A 19,218-nucleotide genomic window follows, 5' to 3' on the forward strand; every position below is an offset into this window, starting at 1 on the left:
TTCAATAAACATGTTGTTACTATATTAAATAAACAGAAGGTAAACTGATATTGATTGAAATAAATGAAATGGCAAAAACATGAAAGTTTACCTTTTGCCTGTCTGACATTATTGTCAGTCCTCCTCCTTGGTCATGTGTGAACATTGCCATCAAAGACTGTAAAAACCAACCCCAACTGTCTTTATTTTTCTGCTTCCACAGTTGCCCAAGCTAGAGGGAATAGGTTGTTGTTCCCATCCTTAGCTACTGCCACCAGGATTTGTCCTGGATATGCACCCTTGAGGTGACAACCATCCACCCCAATCATTGGCCTACAGCCCTTAGCAAAGCCATCTCTCAAAGGCCTTAAGCACATGAACATTCTCAAAAATAGAGGGGGCTCAGGGCTTTCTATACCTTCCACAACCACATTGCACCCAGAGCCAGGATTGTACTTCATCATAGCCTTTCCATAATCCCAGACCCTAGCATACTGTTCCCTTGCTGAACCAAAAATGATTAGTTTTGCCCTACACCTTGCCATCCATGCTTTAAAGTAGGTCACCTCAATTCCCAAATCATTAAGAACCCTAGCCCTAATATCCTTAATTCTCCATGCAGAATTAGACCTAAACTCTTCTAGGTACCTATCTGCTATGTATTCAGCAGTAATCATCCTGTTCTTCTTCACTCTAAGACAAGTGTGTTTCAATTTACAACTTTTAATTTGCCAAGTTTCCTGACCCACTAGTTTTGATGCATAAACCTTGAAATGACACTTCACTCCCCCCACACATGTACATGCAAGCATTCTACAAGTATAAGTGTTGAATTGACAATCACATCTATACCTACACTGTACTGTAATCCTCCTACTGTCATTATGCAAAAAATAAAACTCATACCTCTCTTGTATGGCATGCAGTCTCAGTACCCTTCTCAAGATCCCAGCATTCTTGAATTTCTGCCTTAGCTGCAGTTGAATGGGCTTCTGGAAATCCACATCTTCATTGAACCAAGGAGCAGTATCCTCCTCTGAATCAGATCCACACAAGCTTCTTGAACTCTCAGAATCACAGTCATCAGCCTCTGGATTGACCCTTACTGTTCCTATATCCAGGTCATCTCTCGACCTCTTGTCTTTAACAACACCCTGATCTATGCCACTTTCATTCAATTTCCTCAAACTCTTGTTAACCTTATCTAGGATCTCCTTAGACCCTTCAATGAACCATTCTTCATCCCCTTCATCAAATTCCTCTTCACCAGGTTCCCAATCTAAGTCCTCATCACTCAAATCTGAGCTAGAGTAGTCAGATTCATTGTTGCCACCAACATCATCCTCATCAAACACAATGCTTTAGCCTTTGCTGAGGCTTTACCTTTCCCCTTACTCTTCTCTTTTAAACTACCAGACACTCCAGTTTCTGCAAGCTTTCCCTTCCCTTTCTTTGTCACTAAATTATCCCTAGGTGGACTTTCCTTCCTTTCAGCTTCTGTCTTCTTAAACTTAGGGCTCCTCCTTACAGTAGAAATACTTTGACTTTTTTTGCCTTTTGTACTCACCTTATCCTTTAGGGGGGGATTAGGTTGGGCCTAACTTTTGGGCTTTAAATTAGTTTGAGCTGTCACAAAGACTTCAACATACCCCTCTGCATTAATAGTCTCCAAAAGGCCCCTCACTTTATCACTGTTCAACAGCTCTCTTCTACCAGTGTTAAAGGTTTTACCCTTCTGCCTATACCAACAGTTGAAATACACAGGCACCTCCATATCACCTTGCACAAATCCATGAATTGCAGCTGTCCTAATCTCCTGTACATCCAACTAAGACACTTGGACATTTCTTCTCCAATAACACCACCCCCACACCAACAAAGTTGCTGTCTATCTTTGCTAACTCTTTTAGGGACAAATGTACCCCCCACTCTTAGACAGATGTCCACCATATCTTCATTGTCACCCATTATCTACCCACCAATAACACAGATATAATAGTATTATTAAAAGCCGTATAATATTAACACATTGTTAAGCAACTGCACTACCTGATTATTTAATTACAAAGCATCCACTCCAACATGCATCAATAAACAAATCACACATATACACTCTTCTCTAAGTTAATTAACATAAAAATACATTAATTACTCTAACATGTCAACCAAAAACACCAATTACCTAATTCAGAAAGTCAATTTCAAAAAATTCGAATTTTCTAGGGTTCTCTGTTTCAGTTCCCAAAATTAACCATAATTAAGCATAAAATTGCAAAATTGACATCCATTATTCACAAGTAATACACGAATTTGCTGTAAAAAGGTAAAAAAGATACCTTCTTTGGAATCTTTCTCCTGTAATTGTCAGATTACCAGCAAAATTTCGCCCTTTTTTGGAAGATGGATGACGAAATCCTCAAAGACTATTCTTCTGCAATGTTGACAGCTCCCTTGTACTCTGCTATCCCCAACCACACAATTTCCCTAAATTGAATGCCCTAGATGAAGAAATTTTTTTGAGTAGATGAAGATTCAGAGAGAATTCAATGAAAATGGTTGAAAGTAATCAATGAAGGAGGAAGAATCGTGTTACTGTGTGAGAAAATTGGAGGTAAAACTAAAACATGGGACCCACGACACTTTTCCGTCACAGAAACCGTTATCTGGTGGTAACTTCAAATTTTAATTCTATTATGTGGTGTTAAAATAATTTTTTTTTGGGAGGTGTTAATATCAATTTTCATTGATTTGTTTGGTGTTAAAATCTAAAATTTCCTAAAAAATATTCACCCTTAAAGTTTCTATAGTGTAATTTGATCTCAAAAGAACTACTAGGTGAAACAATTTCTTGCATAATCATATTAGTGTTAACCAGACGAGTCGAGATCAAGCCTAGGTAGGCTTGGCTTGAGCTTGAAGCTTGTCAAGTGAAGGGTCAAGACTCGATCAAGGCTTGAAAAGCCTAAAATCAGCAAGACCCAAATGGTGCCCATAATCATAGTTTCAACAACAATCAAAATTTCTTTTACAACTCTTACATTCTATCACTTGCTCCTATCTTTTGATGTGGGACTATTTTTTTTCTCTTTCTTTTGTTGGATCTTCTTCTACATAACGTGAACGAAAGCTCTAACACTCAAGAGGACACAAACTAGAGTTTTAGAAATTATTATTAGTTCCTAAATCCTACTTATGAAACAAAAGTTTATGTTACTAATTGATTTATTACGAAAAAATTAATAATGTATATTTAAAAAAACTAGAGCTTGTTCACGAGCTTTCGAGCCGAATATGAGTTCAAGGCGAGCCCATTCCAGCCGAGTCTCAATCAATGCACGAGCAGGCTTGGCTCGTTAACACCCCTAACATTTAAGACCTGTTCACTTCAAATTATTTTCAGTTCAGTTTCGTTCAGCTCTAATAAGTTCAGTTCTTAACTTTCTTCCCTCATAAAATATTCAGTTCAGTTAAGTTCAGTTCAGCTCCAGTAAGTTCAGTTCAGTTCAATCCAGTCAATCAGAACAGACCCTTAATGGTAGTTTTAATTTTGGATATAAAATAGTTAAGTATTGAACACATGCTGATGTTAAAAAGACTAATCGGAGAACTAGTTCTTCAATGAACTATAGAGGAGAAAATGGAGCACATCATTGTATCAAACTCAATAAATATCTCACAATTCACCATTTAACTAATCCTCAACTTATATATATACAACGTTTAATACTCCTTCCGTTTCAAAATGATTTTCAATTAATTTTTGTTTTTTGTGAGACAAATTTGATTAAAGTAAGAACATTATTTTGAAACGGAGGGAGTAATATTTACCACCTTAACACTAGCACAAAAAAAAATATCAAATCATTCCATTTCAAACATAGATTCATCAATCAATTATCATCCCTCTTCCAAGGAAAGTTCTTTCCTTTTTTTTTTTTTTTTTTGAGATTGAGTTGAATGATCTCACATTCTCACTACCCAAGTGGCCAAGGCTACAGGAGTCTCAAACAGCTCACCTCAAAAAAGCTCAATATTACCACTTCTCTCATTTCTCAAATATCAATCCCACCCACCTCCCCTCTTTTCTCCTCATAACGCGGTTAGCCCAAATCTAGCCCATCTCCCCTCTTTCTCTCTTCTCTCTCTGCCACCACCATTTTCACTCCTTCTTCTTCCTCAATTTTCAATCTCATCCTCAAATCCACCTAAACTCCAGATCAATACCCTCAAAACCCATCAATTTTCCACCATTAAAATGAGAATCAGAAGATCTTTAACTTCCCCTGTTTCCCCTTCTTCTGCTCTTACCCCTTCACCTTCTTCCTGTTCTTCCTCTTCTTCTTGCTTCTCTTCTCACTCTACTATCTCAACTCACTCTCTTTCTTCCTCCTCTAACTCCACCTCCTCTTCTTCCTCTCCTTCCGCCGCCAATCCCCGCTGCCACGGCCTCGATCTACTCGTCAAAGCCGTCTACTATGTTGCCGGGTCTGTGATCGGAGTTCCCTACATTCAAAGGCGGGTTATTCGTCGTAGAAAACCCGCCCTTCGATTTGCTAATCTTGTCATCAATTCCGATCAGAATGTTCTTGGGGATTTCGTTGAAGATGATGAGAATGTTGTTGATTTTAAAACTACTGATTTGATCGAAATTCCGAAGAAGATTAATAAGGGTGGTAATGTAACCAAGAAGAAGCCCCAACAACGAAGATCAAAGGCTGTACCCTTGAAATACAATGACTCTGTTATACAAGCTTTGAAACCGAGGGATCGGCGAAGAAGAAGATCGAGTAAATGATTGAATCTTTGTGGGTTAAGATCTGGTTAGTGATCTGGGTTTTTTTATTTTTAAAAAATATTGATCTTTGATTAGATCATAATGCATTGGTGATAATTGGGTATTTTTGTTGTATTATTAGTTTATATAATATATCAATTATATATTGTATTAATCAATCAAAATTTAGCTTTGATTTAGTTTGATGGGTGTTGGAATTTTACTGTTCTTTGTTGAAAATTCATGAAGAAAACAGGTTTCTACTGTAGTATAGATGGAGGTAGAAGTAAAAGATGCAATTTTGATTTAGAATTTTATAGTAATTGATGTTTAATTGGTAGAATTTTTATGGGATTTCTCAATTGTTATGAAAAATCCATGATTTTGGAGGTCTTACACTTGTTTTTTATCTCTTGATGATTGAATTGCTAGATTTATGGATTTAATTTGACAGATTTATGCTGTCGGTGACTTGTATTATTTGTCTGAATTGGCAGTACTATTTTTAGAGCAGTAATTTGTGTTGCTATGAAAGTGCAAATTTTATGGATTGTTGGTGAATTTAATTGTCCAAATTCTCTCAAAAGTTTTGTTTTTGGTCCCTTTATTTTATTGTATTGTTCCTTATGACGATTCATGTTAGCCGAGCCCAAATCATTTTGAGACTAAGGCCTTGTTGTTATCTCAAAATTTTGATCTTAATCTTGCATTTTTACTCCTTGTGGAAAAAATGATACACTTGTTATATGTAGCTATTCTGTTATAGAGAAAATCTCTCTATAGAATCGGCGCCGCCAGTCCGGCTACACAGGTTGACGCTTAAGAGTAGGGGGAAGTTAAGGGAATCTCCACTCCCAAGCATTAGTAGAGATATCTGTTGTTAAAGGGCATTGTCTTTTGAAAGTTTCAGGATCTTTATATTGTACAGATTTTCATGTTCATTTCATACCTTTTGATGTTTGAGAACTTTTGGTGTGATTTCATAACCAACAACCTTTTAATTTGTTCTGATGCTTGAGGTTAATCAGTAAGTTGTTTTGATTTGTAAGTTAAGCAGTACTTGAGAAATTGAGTTTGTGAGTTCCATATTTTCATTTTGTAGCTTTCTGAAGTTAAACAGAAAGTTGTTTTGATTTGTAGAAATGATCTAATGTTTGATCATGTATTTTGTAAATGAATTTGTACTCGAATTTTGGGTTTGCTGGAAATGTGCAACAATTCAGGTCAATTTTTGTAGTTTATACCCCCCTTAAACCGAACACATGTGTGCTGCACGCTGGTAGAAGGCTAGAAGCACTATTTTAGAGCAACCAATATTGAATTCTAGCACCACCCCAATCCGCCTCATCGATAATATGGAAGCAAACTCAAATAGTATGAATGATTGAATGGCAGATATTTGATGGGTACTATATAATAACTTTGCAAGCATATTAATACTTTCATTTTCTTCTACTCTGCTCATTTTAATAATTCATGCAATATTAAGCTTCTTTGAGCTCTTATGCATATTTTAAGTCTTATTTCTTGTCCTTGGCCAATGTTTGATCCAAGATTTGCGGAGAAGAGTGGCATTGTTATGGTTATTGGTAATACTACACCCGGTTCATATTATATGCGGAATTTTTTATATCATACAGATTTTACACCAAAGTTGCATATATTACAACCTGGAGATAGTATAAGAATAGATCATTTCAAACTACATTGTACAAATCATAAAATTCTATTCCACTAAACAATTATTACATATAAAAGTAAATCAAGAATCTCAAAATAAAGAAAAATTCACATAATTAGTCTTGATTATAACAATAAGGTTAATTTAAGATAACCTCAACCAGTCTCAAAATAAATGAATGACCTTGATTTACTGAGATAACACAAATCTCTCAAGAAAAAATTGATTCTAATCACCAAGGCCATGTGGTACGATCTGATTGGCTCCGTTTTAAATAAATAAACCAGCCATTAAAATAAAATTATGAAACAAAGAGAAACAAACAGTTTCCTGCCAAAAATAACTAACCTTTGCTATTTCTATTGTGTGCTCTTTCAACATAAACTTCGATCAGATCCATAACTGTGTTTGGTTACAGCAGACTACATGGAATTGCAAGAAAATGTGTTGATAGAGATCCTGGCGCGGTTGCCAGTAACGTCGTTGATTCGATTTACTTGTGTTTGTAAGTATTGGCTTTCTCTCATTAGATCCCCTGAATTTGCAACCAAACATTATACGACTCGTATAAATAGTCGAAAAGATGAATATGATCATGATTCTCTTTTGACTATTTTTTATCCTGGCCTTTCTTTTACCATATTTTCTTATGAAAACCTTAGTGTTAAAACTGTGTTCAAGATTAGACCTGCTGTTCTTGAACCTGTATCAGATATTCGTATCTGTCATTATGATGTTTTATCCAATTGCTGCGTTTACGGCCCTTGTAATGGACTCTTCCTTGTAACATTGAGGAGAGTTTATTATGATGATCCAGTATGTGAAACCGTGTTTGTGTTTTTGCTGTGGAACCCGGCTACTAGAGAAGTCTTTAAACTCCCTGATACAGAGGGTATCAAGAGCTCGTGTGCCGGGGTTGGGTTTGATGATATAACTAACGATTACAAGGTTGTTAATTTTGATGACACGACGAATTCCAGCATCGTACAATTGTACTCCCTTGCTGCGAATTCTTGGAAGGAGGTTGATGCGGGTTTTAATTTTGGTGGTAACCCGCGGGAAATATCTGTGTCTAAACCTATTTCCAACGGTCGTATGCACAGTTGGATATTTCGTAGTCGTTCCCTTCTCTCTTTCGACATGGCGGATGAGGTCTTCGTGAAGACTCCTTTGCCTGGTGAAACAAGTAAATTTTGCCGTGGCTTCTTGCAACTGAGCTCCAACGATAAGTACCCTACCTTGTATAATTTTGATGAAAGTCGTATTGGAGGTATGGTCCGACAGGATATTGGACCAAACAACATTATATCAGCCTTCCCGACGGAGTAAGTTTAGGCCATGGTGTAGTGTTGTGGAAGAAGGAGGGAATTTTGTATATCAATGATGAAGATCCTGTTGTGCGACAGCGGAAGCAAAGGTCGAAAACAAACAAGAAAACAATAAAGAAATTCAATGCAAACAATAAGAACAACACCAAGAATTTACGTGGTTCACTATCGATGTGATAGCTACGTCCACGGGCACCGAGATCGAATGATTTCACTATAAACTGCAAAGATTACAAAGATGATTCTTGTATTTCTCAAGAACGGCTCTCACTCTCTCTCTCTTAACCCTTATACTAATATTAGGGAGGTTTTATATTAATCCCTAAAATAAAAGATACTTGGGCAAAAAAATAACATAAAAGATAACTTTAAATCGTAAAATCCGCGTCTCCGCATTTTTCCTTCTCCGCCCGGTCAGACCGGGCAAGGTCTGCCCGATCGGGCGCGAGAAGAAAACTCCATACGAATGCTTCAACGTATCCAACCCCCACCGCCCGGTCAGACCGGGCAATGTCCGCCCGATCGGGCGGACAAAGCTACGAAGTACGAGTCACCTAATACTTATCAACAATCTCCACCTTGACGAGAACTCGTAGTCAGCAAACGACCCCATCAAGACATAGTGGAAAAACATCTCAAGCCAAACCCGATGCAAGACTCATGCATAAGCCATACATCCCGATAAGTCTTCAACCAAGACCCATCACATACTCGTCTCCAAGTATAACAACTCATAATGCTCCACCTGCATCACAAGCCCCGGGCAAGCTCCACCTTAAGGCCAACACACCTACACCAGGAGCTCCCCAACTTCGCCCCTCAGGGCCTACTACATCACGTAGTAATCAATATTTAGCAAGTCTAAGCAATGTTTAAACTTGCTAAACGGAACAGGCTTAGTGAAGAAATCAGCCGGGTTGTCAGCAGTCCCAATCTTCTTCACCTTAATCCTCTTGTCAGTACGCAAGAAATGATACCTGACATCAATGTGCTTCGTCCGATCATGGTGTACTTGATCTTTAGCTAAGCAAATCGCACTTAGACTATCACAATACACTGTAGCAAAATCCTGTGCAATACCCAGTTCACCTACTAGGCCTTTGAGCCAAATAGACTCCTTAGCTGCAGAAGTTAAAGCCATATACTCAGCTTCAGTAGTTGACAACGTAACTGATGACTGCAATGTAGACTTCCAACTAACCACAGAACCACCCAAAGTGAACACATAACCAGTCACAGACCTCCTGGTATCCACATCAGCTGCATAATCAGAATCACTGTACCCAGTGACCAAGCATTCCCTACCATTCCCGTACACAAGACCAATATCAGTTGTCCCTCTCAGGTAGCGAAAAATCCTTTTCACCCCTTGCCAGTGTTCCCTCCCAGGTCGAGCCATAAACCTGCTTACAACACTAACAGCATGCGCAATATCCGGCCTAGTACAGACCATAGCATACATCAAACAACCAACCGCGTTTGCATATGGAACTCTAGACATATAAGACAACTCCTCCTCTGATTGAGGTGACATAGACAAAGACAACTTACAACTAACAGTAGTTGGCGTACTTATAGGCTTCGATTTTTCCATCCCAAAACGAGACAAAATCTTTTCAATGTAGCTTTTCTGAGTCAAGAAAAGCTTACCTCTAGCCCGATCCCTGTAGATCTCCATACCCAAAATCTTCCTAGCTGCACCCAAGTCTTTCATGTCAAACTCCGAGTTAAGCATCTCCTTTAATCTAGCAATATCAGATTTATTCTTTGTGGCAACCAACATGTCATCAACATATAACAAAAGATAAATCATGGAACCATTATCCAGCTTACTATGATACACACAGCAATCATATGAATTCCTGTCAAAACCTTGTGAAACCATAAAAGAATCAAACCTTTTGTACCACTGTCGGGGGATTGCTTAAGTCCATACAATGACTTTAGCAATCTGCAGGCATAGTGTTCCTTTCCAGGAACTTCGAATCCTTCGGGCTGCTTCATCAGAATCTCCTCCTCCAAATCGCCATGAAGGAAAGCCGTTTTAACATCCAACTGCTCCAGCTCAAGATCAAAATGTGCTACAATTGACAATAACACACGGATAGAAGTATGTCGAACCACAGGTGAGAATATCTCAACAAAATCAACCCCTTCTACCTGACTGAACCCCTTAGCAACTAGCCTAGCCTTAAAACGTATTTGCTCAGTTTCCGACAACCCTTCTTTCTTCTTGTAAATCCATTTACAACCCACAAGCTTCCTCCCTTCCGGTACCTTTACCAGTTCCCACACTCTGTTCTTGTAAAGAGACTGCATCTCTTCACCCATTGCGGCAAGCCATTGCGCAGACTCACTACAACTAATTGCTTGTTTATATGTGGCAGGTTCAAATGACTCTACATCATCAGCTACACTCAATGCATAACCTGTCATCGCATCAACACAGCAATTTCTTCCCTCCATCTCTTCAATCAATCTAACAGGCTTCTTGATAACTCGTTTAGGCATCTCAAGAATGGTGTCAGGTTGACTAGATGACCCTGATTAGATTGCTCCACCTCATCCCCAGAGTTAGAATGAGTAGGAGTAATCTCAGGTTCAGGAGTACCCGGCACTGGAACATCAGCATCATCATCAATATATTGTACCCGAGGTAAATCAGCAATGGTAGACTGATGTACCTCAAGTACCCCATCTGTCTGTAATAAATTGTCTCCTTCCCTTCTCAAATCTGAAATCTCTGCATTTTTAATTGAATACATGGTGTTTTCATCGAAAGTAACATCCCTACTAAGAATGACCCGACCCTCCGAAGGTGAAAAAATTCTAAACCCCTTCACACCATCCCCGTACCCAACAAAACACCCCTTCTTGGCTCGTGGATCCAGCTTACCCTCAATAACATGATAATAAGCAACACAACCAAAAATCTTCAAATTCGAAAAATTAGGCAACTTACCACTCCAGATCTCAAACGGAATTTTGGAATCAATTCCAGAATGAGGACCCCTATTAATGACATAACAAGCTGTTAACACAGCTTCACTCCAGTACCTCCTCCCAAGCCCTGCATTAGAGAGCATGCATCGAACTCTCTCTAGCAGTGTCTGATTAACCCGTTCTGCTACACCGTTCTGCTGTGGTGTCTTCCTGACAGTATGATGCCGACCTATACCCTCATCTGCACAGAACTGATTAAACTCGTCTTTGCAAAACTCTAGCCCATTGTCCGTTCGTAGCTTCTTGATCTTCCTTCCTTGTCGATTTTCCACCAAAGCTTTCCATTGCTTGAAAACTTTGAAGGCCTCATCCTTTGACTTAAGCAACCTAAGCCATGTGTATCGGGACTTGTCATCAACAAATGACACAAAATAGTGGTAACCTCCCATACCTTCAACTCTAGATGGACCCCAGCAATCTGAATGGATGTAATCGAGCACTGCATCAGTAATGTGAGCACCCTTGCTGAACTTTGACCTGTGTTTCTTACCAAACACACAATGCTCACAAAATTCAAGGTTGGCAACCTTGACCCGGATAGAAGACCCCTCTTGGACAATAGCTGCATCCCCTTCTCCCCCATATGACCAAGCCTCATGTGCCAAATCTTAGTCATCTCCTGGTGAGATACAGATGCGCAAACCGCAGAACTAGGCAGTGTAACACCTTCAAAAACATAGAGGGTGTTCCTTTTGATACCCTTAAGTACCAACTCAGAACCTCTGAAAATACACAACTCCCCATCTGAAAACACACCATTGTACCCCAAGTCATCCAGGGTACCCAATGAAATCAGATTCTTTCCTAAAGCAGGAACATGCCGTACATTAGTCAAAGTTAACCTCCGCCCATCAACAGTCCTCAACCTCATGGAACCAATACCTGTGACCTTACATGGAGCATTGTTACCGACTATAACCATACCCCCATTGCGAGGTTCATATGTATCAAACCAATCTCGACGTGGACACATATGGAACGAACACCCCGAATCTAGAACCCAGTTATCAGATAAATCATCAGACCTAACAGAACTGACTAATGCTAAATCTTCCTCTGAATTATAGCTCTCATTCGGTTTCTCTTCAACTACAGCAGCCTGGGACTTGTTTTTCCTCACCGGACAATTATTCCTAAAGTGACCCGGTTCTTTACAGTAATAACATGTTTTAGTAGTAGTTTTACTAGATCCATCCTTGCCGTTTCCAGCACCCGACCCAGCATTGTTCCCCTTGTTAAACCCCTTATTCTTTTTAGACTTTCCGGACTTAACAAACAACCCACTACCATTATCCCCATTATCACTCGTAGCTTTCATTCTGAGTTCCCTAGTATGAAGTGCTGCCTTCACTTCTTCTAAGGTTATAGAATCCTTACCAACAACAAAAGACTCTACAAAATTCTCAAAGCTAGACGGTAGAGATACAAGTAAAATCAACGCAGCATCCTCATCATCAATTTTAACATCTAAATTACGTAAATCAAGCAAAATAGAGTTAAGTTTTTCTAGATGTTCCCGTAAGGAAGTACCTGACTGCATCCGGAGGCTAAACAACCGCTGTTTCAGTAATAATTTGTTGGTCAACGACTTAGTCATATACAATGACTCCAGCTTCAGCCACAATCCAGCCGCCGTTTCCTGATCAGCCACCTCCGTGATGATTTGATCATCAAGACTAAGTAATATGGTAGAGTGTGCCTTCTCTTCCATAACTTCTAACTGCGGGTCAGTCGGTCCATCTTCTGACTCCGAAGTAGTACTCTTTGGAGCCAACGGACGCCATATCTGCTGTTGTTTTAACAGAGCCTTCATCTTAATTTGCCATAGCCCGAAACTATTTTTCCCGGTAAACTTCTCAATTCTTATTGTTGAATCTCCTGCCATTGTTATCTTCAAGAAACTCTCCAACGATTGAACCTGAGCTCTGATACCAATTGTTGTGCGACAGCGGAAGCAAAGGTCGAAAACAAACAAGAAAACAATAAAGAAATTCAATGCAAACAATAAGAACAACACCAAGAATTTACGTGGTTCACTATCGATGTGATAGCTACGTCCACGGGCACCGAGATCGAATGATTTCACTATAAACTGCAAAGATTACAAAGATGATTCTTGTATTTCTCAAGAACGGCTCTCACTCTCTCTCTCTTAACCCTTATACTAATATTAGGGAGGTTTTATATTAATCCCTAAAATAAAAGATACTTGGGCAAAAAAATAACATAAAAGATAACTTTAAATCGTAAAATCCGCGTCTCCGCATTTTTCCTTCTCCGCCCGGTCAGACCGGGCAAGGTCTGCCCGATCGGGCGCGAGAAGAAAACTCCATACGAATGCTTCAACGTATCCAACCCCCACCGCCCGGTCAGACCGGGCAATGTCCGCCCGATCGGGCGGACAAAGCTACGAAGTACGAGTCACCTAATACTTATCAACAGATCCTGATACAATGAAGTGGCATCGAGATGAAAAAATAAATTTGTATAATTTGAGGACACAGGAAAAGAAATCACTCCATGTTCCTGTAGAGAGTGCAGACCGCGGTATTATCGGTTATACAGAGAGTCTAGTTTCGTTTGCTAAATGTGTGCGCCAACAACCATTGCTACCGTGTGATGATGAACAACCAGAGCATGGACCTGGAGGTGCACTGCAGCAACAAGATTCATCTCTTGGAATGAGCTTGATTCCGGGACAGAATGACATGTTTGGTGGACTACTACAACATGATGCATCCCTTGAAATGTCCTTGATTCAACAACAGATGAGTGATTTATTCCTTAAACTGACCTTGACTCAACAACAGAACGATGTCGATGTGCCTAGAGGAGTACATCAAGAGAATTATTCATCGTCCCTAGAAATGGTGGTCCAACACTCGGTGCTAGAAGGAGATGAACAACCACATGAAGATGATGAGGATGACAGTAAGTCATCCACAGACAGCGCGTACTTTTCGCATACTAGAGAAAGTCAGGATCCACATAGTTATTGGGTTGGTTTTACAGAAGAAGAAAACGAGTATTATGAGAAACATAATGAGGAGATTAGGAGGTTATTTAAGCTGCCTTATTGCATACGTGAACTCAACCAACCACTTAGTTCCAAGCCTTGCACATTTTAATGTTTTTATAAGGAGGCTAGGTTTTTTCACTTTTTATTCCTAATTATCCTCAAGCCAGTTAACTTTTGGGTGAAAAGTGTGTGTAGCCATTGAAAATAAAATTATCATTTTCGAGTTATATATATATATATATATATATATATATATATATATATATATATATATATATATATATATATATATATATATATATATATATATATATATATATATATATATATATATATATATATATATATATATATATATATATATACTACCTCCATTACACGTTAAGTGCAACATTTGCCAAATAAGGAAGCTACACATTAAGTGCAACAAAGTGAAAATTTCCTAATATAGTAAAAATTTGCCTGTCAAATTACAATTCTGCCCTTACTTAATTTTCTTAAAACACAATTAACACAAATTTACAGATTTGATTAGAATCCATTCCTTAGTTAATTTATCAAATGACTCCCACCAAAATCAAAACACAACCCTCCCAACTACCCACATTTAATTCAATCAATTCACATTAAATCAACTCCCACCTTCATCATTCATCTTCATTCATCTCATGAACCCAGAAACCCTAACCACAACCATACGCCCCTCTTTCTCTCTCTTCCATCCATCTCTGTCTTCCATCAATCTATCTCTTCCATTCGAGTTTCCCCCGTTGATTTTCCGATCAGATCTGACCGGAATCAACGCTTTTTCCTTTTTTTTTAGAAATTTCGCTGATTTACTCGTTTGTGTACACTTGAGTCCCTAAAAATGGCTGATTTGACCCCTTTACATGATGTTTTTTTCGCTTGTGATGATGACGACGAACGTGATGTTCTTGATGAGCTTATTATGTATCTTGAGGATGATTTGCCTTGGCCTTTTCAATTTTACAGATCCGGTGAAGCTAAGGAGGCGTTGTCTGACCATTCTTTCGAGTGTTTGGGAAGGGTCCTTAATTCTATTCAGATGGCAAAAGGTGAAGATCCTGTGGTGGATTTGGAAGAGAACTACCATCCTAGGGTTCCAATTGTCAAACCGACAAGACCCACCTTTAAACCAAGAAGGCTAGGTAGAGCTACAATTATGCGGAGGATAAGTGGGAAGGGGGTGAAAATTTGTGATGTTGAAGAAAGGGACAACGGGAAGGAGGGAGGTTCAGATGGAAAAGGAGGGGGAAAACACGGGGGAAAGGGGAAGGAGACGAAGAAAGGGGGAAAGGGTGGGGTAAAAGAAAAGGGAAAGGTTGTTGAAGAGGAGGAGTACTATGGTTTTACAATGAAAAATCCCCCAGCCAAAATGATCTTCCCTTCTGAAGAAGCAAAAGATGGCAACAAAAGGATCAGATCTGGGTTCGTGGTTGATGAGGACCAATTCGATCCATGTTACCTCGATTTTCTGAAACATCTTGATCGGAAATTTCACCCTTCTCAGTGAATGGGCAGCGTATAATTTTCTTCACCCATATTTAATTTCTGTTTCTGATTACCTTAGTCCCTTTGTTTGTTGCATGAAATCTATGCTAGATCTGGTTGTTATATTCTTCAATACATGTTTTGCTTTATTGTTATTGCTATTGCTACAATGAGATAATCTTGCTATGAGTCCCAATTGTGATGATTATCGATGTTGCTCCTATTTTGAATATGGTTGGCTTTTCTGGTGATATTGTGAATATGGTTGAGGTTTTCTGGTTGATATTGTGGATATGGTTGGCTATTTTGGTTGTGGTTTTCTGGTGATATTGTGAGTATGGTTGTGGTTTTCTGGTTGATATTGTGGATATGGTTGGCTATTTTGGTTGTGGTTTTCTGGTGATATTGTGAATATGGTTGTGGTTTTCTGGTTGATATTATGGATATGGTTGGCTATTTTGGTTGATATTGTGAATATGGTTGGGTTTTTTATTTGATATTGTGTCTATGGTTGTCTTCTCTGTTTCACATTGTGAATATGGTTGCCTTTTGGTGTTTTTGTTGTGAATATGGTTGGCTTTTCTGGTGATATTGTGGATATGGTTGCCTTTTCTGTTTCACATTGTGAATATGGCTGCCTTTTGTGGTTTTTGTTGTGAATATGGTTGGCTTTTCTGGTGATATTGTGGATATGGTTGTCTTTTCTGTTTCACATTGTGAATATGGTTGCCTTTTGTGGTTCATGAATGTTGATGAATATGGAGATGGTTGATTGATGAATGATGAATGTTGCCTTAAATGCATGTGTTTCATTGAATTGGGGAGGTCATTGTAATGCATGTCAGTCCTATTTTGGTTGATTGATCTCAGTGATACTTAGTTGAGAGATCAGTTTATGTTGTAGATTTCCAGATGATGAAGGGACTCAATTGACAAAATGGTTCATGTGTTTGATTTTGCTCCATTAAATTGTGTAACATTTGATGTTTGAGGTAACAAACCATGACTCATGTACTGAAAAAAAATATTACCTTCTGATGGAAATGCTTAAAATAAATAAGGCACACACACATAAAGAGTCCCTACTTGATTGCCTTACATGCCTTAGTTTAATTACACACAAAAGATGGCATAACCACATAGAAAATTTTACTAAGGGGCCCTAGACTAATTACATTCATAAAATGTGGTTACATGTGGCAATCAACAAATGTTACAACTTGTAATCAACTTGATTGCCTTCCATGCCTTTTCTTAACTGTACATACAAAAGGGCATAAACACATAACCACATTATAAGGAGTCCCTATGACTATTACCTGCACAAAATGTGGTTCAAAATGGCAATATGTACTGCTGCATTTAGTCTGCATCCACTTCATTCCTTCCTTCTTCATTTCCTGCTTCTTGTTCTGCATTTGTGTCATTTGGTCGATCTGATGGCCTGAACCTTTTACTAAGATAGTGGATTGCCTCCTCTAAAATATGTTTGTCCACTGGAACATTTCTGGGCAAAATTCCTACATTTTCCAGCCTTTCCTTTGCCATATGTGGAGTTTTGAAGTTGTTTCCCCCTTTATGCTGAAGAATCTTAAGCATAACCATTTGTAATGTCAGCCAACTGTTTCTGTTCACAATAGGGTCAAACTCAGTGTATGCATTCTCAACTTCCTTAATTAACTCAGACAAATTAGTTGGGAAAGTATGATATTGCAGTGACTGAATTGAGTTGAATAAGCCTAAGTCTAAGACATTTAAATCAGGGGATTGGGCTGGTTGATATATCATTTGGATGTTGAGGCCCCTTTGGGTTGCTGCTGCCACAAACTCTGGATCTGTTGGTATTTTGTGTGGTCTAGCGTTGTCCCATTGAATGTACACATTCCTGCCTAATTGTCTTGGCCACTTCTCTAGAATAGCTGGAATGACTTTGTTTAAAAGCATATCTCTTATGATATCTTTTGTGACATGTTGATGGGCTTTTAATTCCATTGTCCCAGCTTGCCTGTTCTTGCTACTTTTTTTAGCCATTTGCTCATACACAAATGGGAAAATCCCATACTTCCCATCGTGAATAATTCTGCCTTGTTCATCTTGAAGTACTCTGCCAATGAGTCCCATGAACATGCCTTTCACTTTGAACCTTTTACTTTGTTGGCATCTGTATGGGTCTTCTTCTAGTGGACAGAGATAAAACTTCCTTGTCTCCGGGTTTAAATAAAACCATTTTTCGTCGATATGAATGACTTTATCCATATCAACAAATCTGGGATTTGTTGTGGGTGTGCCAGGGATGATATGGGATAAAACCCAATTCATCCTTGCAATCTTATGATCTGCACTGAGGGCTGGATGATTGTTGCTTGAATGAACCCTTAATTTGCCCTGTTTAATCAACCTGTAAAGTGTGACATGTGAAATTCCCAAAGCAGCCGCATAACTTCTTTCGGTTGTCCGCAACCTTAGAGGGACTGACTGTAGCAGTGCATCTGGCCATTCTTTTGGTTTTGGACCTACCCTCCCCAATTTCTTTGTCCTGACATCAATCACCTCTCCATTTTCTCTCTGTTTTTGCATGTCCTTAAACACTCGATGTATTGTTGATCTGTGAACATGAAATTTCCTGGCTATTTTTGATTGTTCACCCGAGGTAATTCATCATCCTCTTGTAGCATAGCAAGAAGATGATCGACAATTCCCCTTCTTTGGTCGAGATTTAATTATTTTCTGCAAATCGATGGCTGCCCATGTTCATTTTCTTCATTTGTTTCTGTTTCATAACCATCTTCATCTGTTTCCATATCATCATATTCTTGATGTTCTTCATCGATTAGCATTTGTTCAATACTCCAAAACCCATCATCACTGACCTCTTCCATTGCTTGCTGTCTTCTGTTTTTTTTTTTTTTTTTTTTTTTTTTGTGTTGTTGTTTTCAGATTTTTTTGACAAAGCAGAAGGAACCTGAAGTTGGAATATAAGCTGCTGATGATGATTGCTGATGAAGCTGTTCTTGAATGCTGCTGTAGGAATTTTTTTTGCTTCATTTTAGAAAAAAAAAAACTTTGGTTGTAATTTAATCTAACTCATGCTGACTGGTTGTTATGTAATGAAATTGTGGAACAATGAATTGGGTATGTAGCTGCCTCTTTATAAAGGAGGTTGCCTTTTGGAACAAAGAATGTTTGACTTTGATATTTGGCAAAATTTTGATTTGAAATTTGGTGAAAAGTGGGGCGGGAAATCCACTTCCCCCACAAAATTTTGGCAGACTTATTAAAAGCAAACCAAGGAATAATGGGACCCAATTTTCTCTCTCCTCAAACTAATCACATGCACTTATGTTATTTAATCACTCTTTCCATTTTTTTTCTTGGGAAATGTGCACACCCCTTTGTTGCACTTAACGTGTAACGGAGGTAGTATATATATATATATATGTATATATATATATGTATATGTATATATATATGTATATATATATGTATGTATATGTATATATATATGTATGTATATGTATATATATATGTATGTATATGTATATATATATGTATGTATATATATATGTATGTATGTATATATATATATGTATGTATATATATATATAGAGTTTTCAATGTTACAATACTTACAAAAATAAATAAATTAAATGATGGAATGATTTCCCACAATATTGTTAACATAAATAAATTCACAGCTTTGTTTTAAAAACAAATTCCCTGTTAAATATGGAAGAGAAAATACAGAGAGATGAGGGAAGATTGTTACGTTGTATTTCATATTTCATCTAGTACGGGATATATATAATGTACATTACCTAGGGTTCCATCAATGGATAAGACCAAATACCCAACTCTAGAATATTCTAGATTGTACATGGGATAATAGTAATCCATATTTAGATATTATCATAACACTCCCCCT

At 38.3% G+C, this 19,218-nt stretch overlaps 2 protein-coding genes across 2 annotated transcripts; one reads left to right on the forward strand and one right to left on the reverse strand.

Annotated features, from left to right (window-relative positions):
• Window positions 1–6,860: 6,860 nt before the first annotated feature.
• LOC110708857 (putative F-box protein At3g16210) lies at window positions 6,861–7,763 on the forward strand. Its single transcript, XM_021887081.1, has one exon. The coding sequence runs from the start codon at window positions 6,861–6,863 to the stop codon at window positions 7,761–7,763; it is 903 nt and encodes a 300-aa protein (XP_021742773.1).
• Window positions 7,764–16,658: 8,895 nt separating this feature from the next.
• On the reverse strand, window positions 16,659–17,873 carry LOC110708858. The gene has a single exon (XM_021887082.1). The coding sequence runs from the start codon at window positions 17,871–17,873 to the stop codon at window positions 16,659–16,661; it is 1,215 nt and encodes a 404-aa protein (XP_021742774.1).
• Between the last annotated feature and the right edge of the window lie 1,345 nt (window positions 17,874–19,218).

Source organism: Chenopodium quinoa, unplaced genomic scaffold (assembly GCF_001683475.1).
Source record: "Chenopodium quinoa cultivar QQ74 unplaced genomic scaffold, ASM168347v1, whole genome shotgun sequence".
In the NCBI taxonomy this organism is placed as follows: domain Eukaryota; kingdom Viridiplantae; phylum Streptophyta; class Magnoliopsida; order Caryophyllales; family Amaranthaceae; genus Chenopodium; species Chenopodium quinoa.

What these genes read in the sequence shown, in the direction of transcription:
- LOC110708857 (XM_021887081.1), top strand. Translation starts at nt 6,861, where the DNA reads ATGGAATTGCAAGAAAATGTGTTGATAGAGATCCTGGCGCGGTTGCCA.
- LOC110708858 (XM_021887082.1), bottom strand. Translation starts at nt 17,873, where the DNA reads ATGCAAAAACAGAGAGAAAATGGAGAGGTGATTGATGTCAGGACAAAG.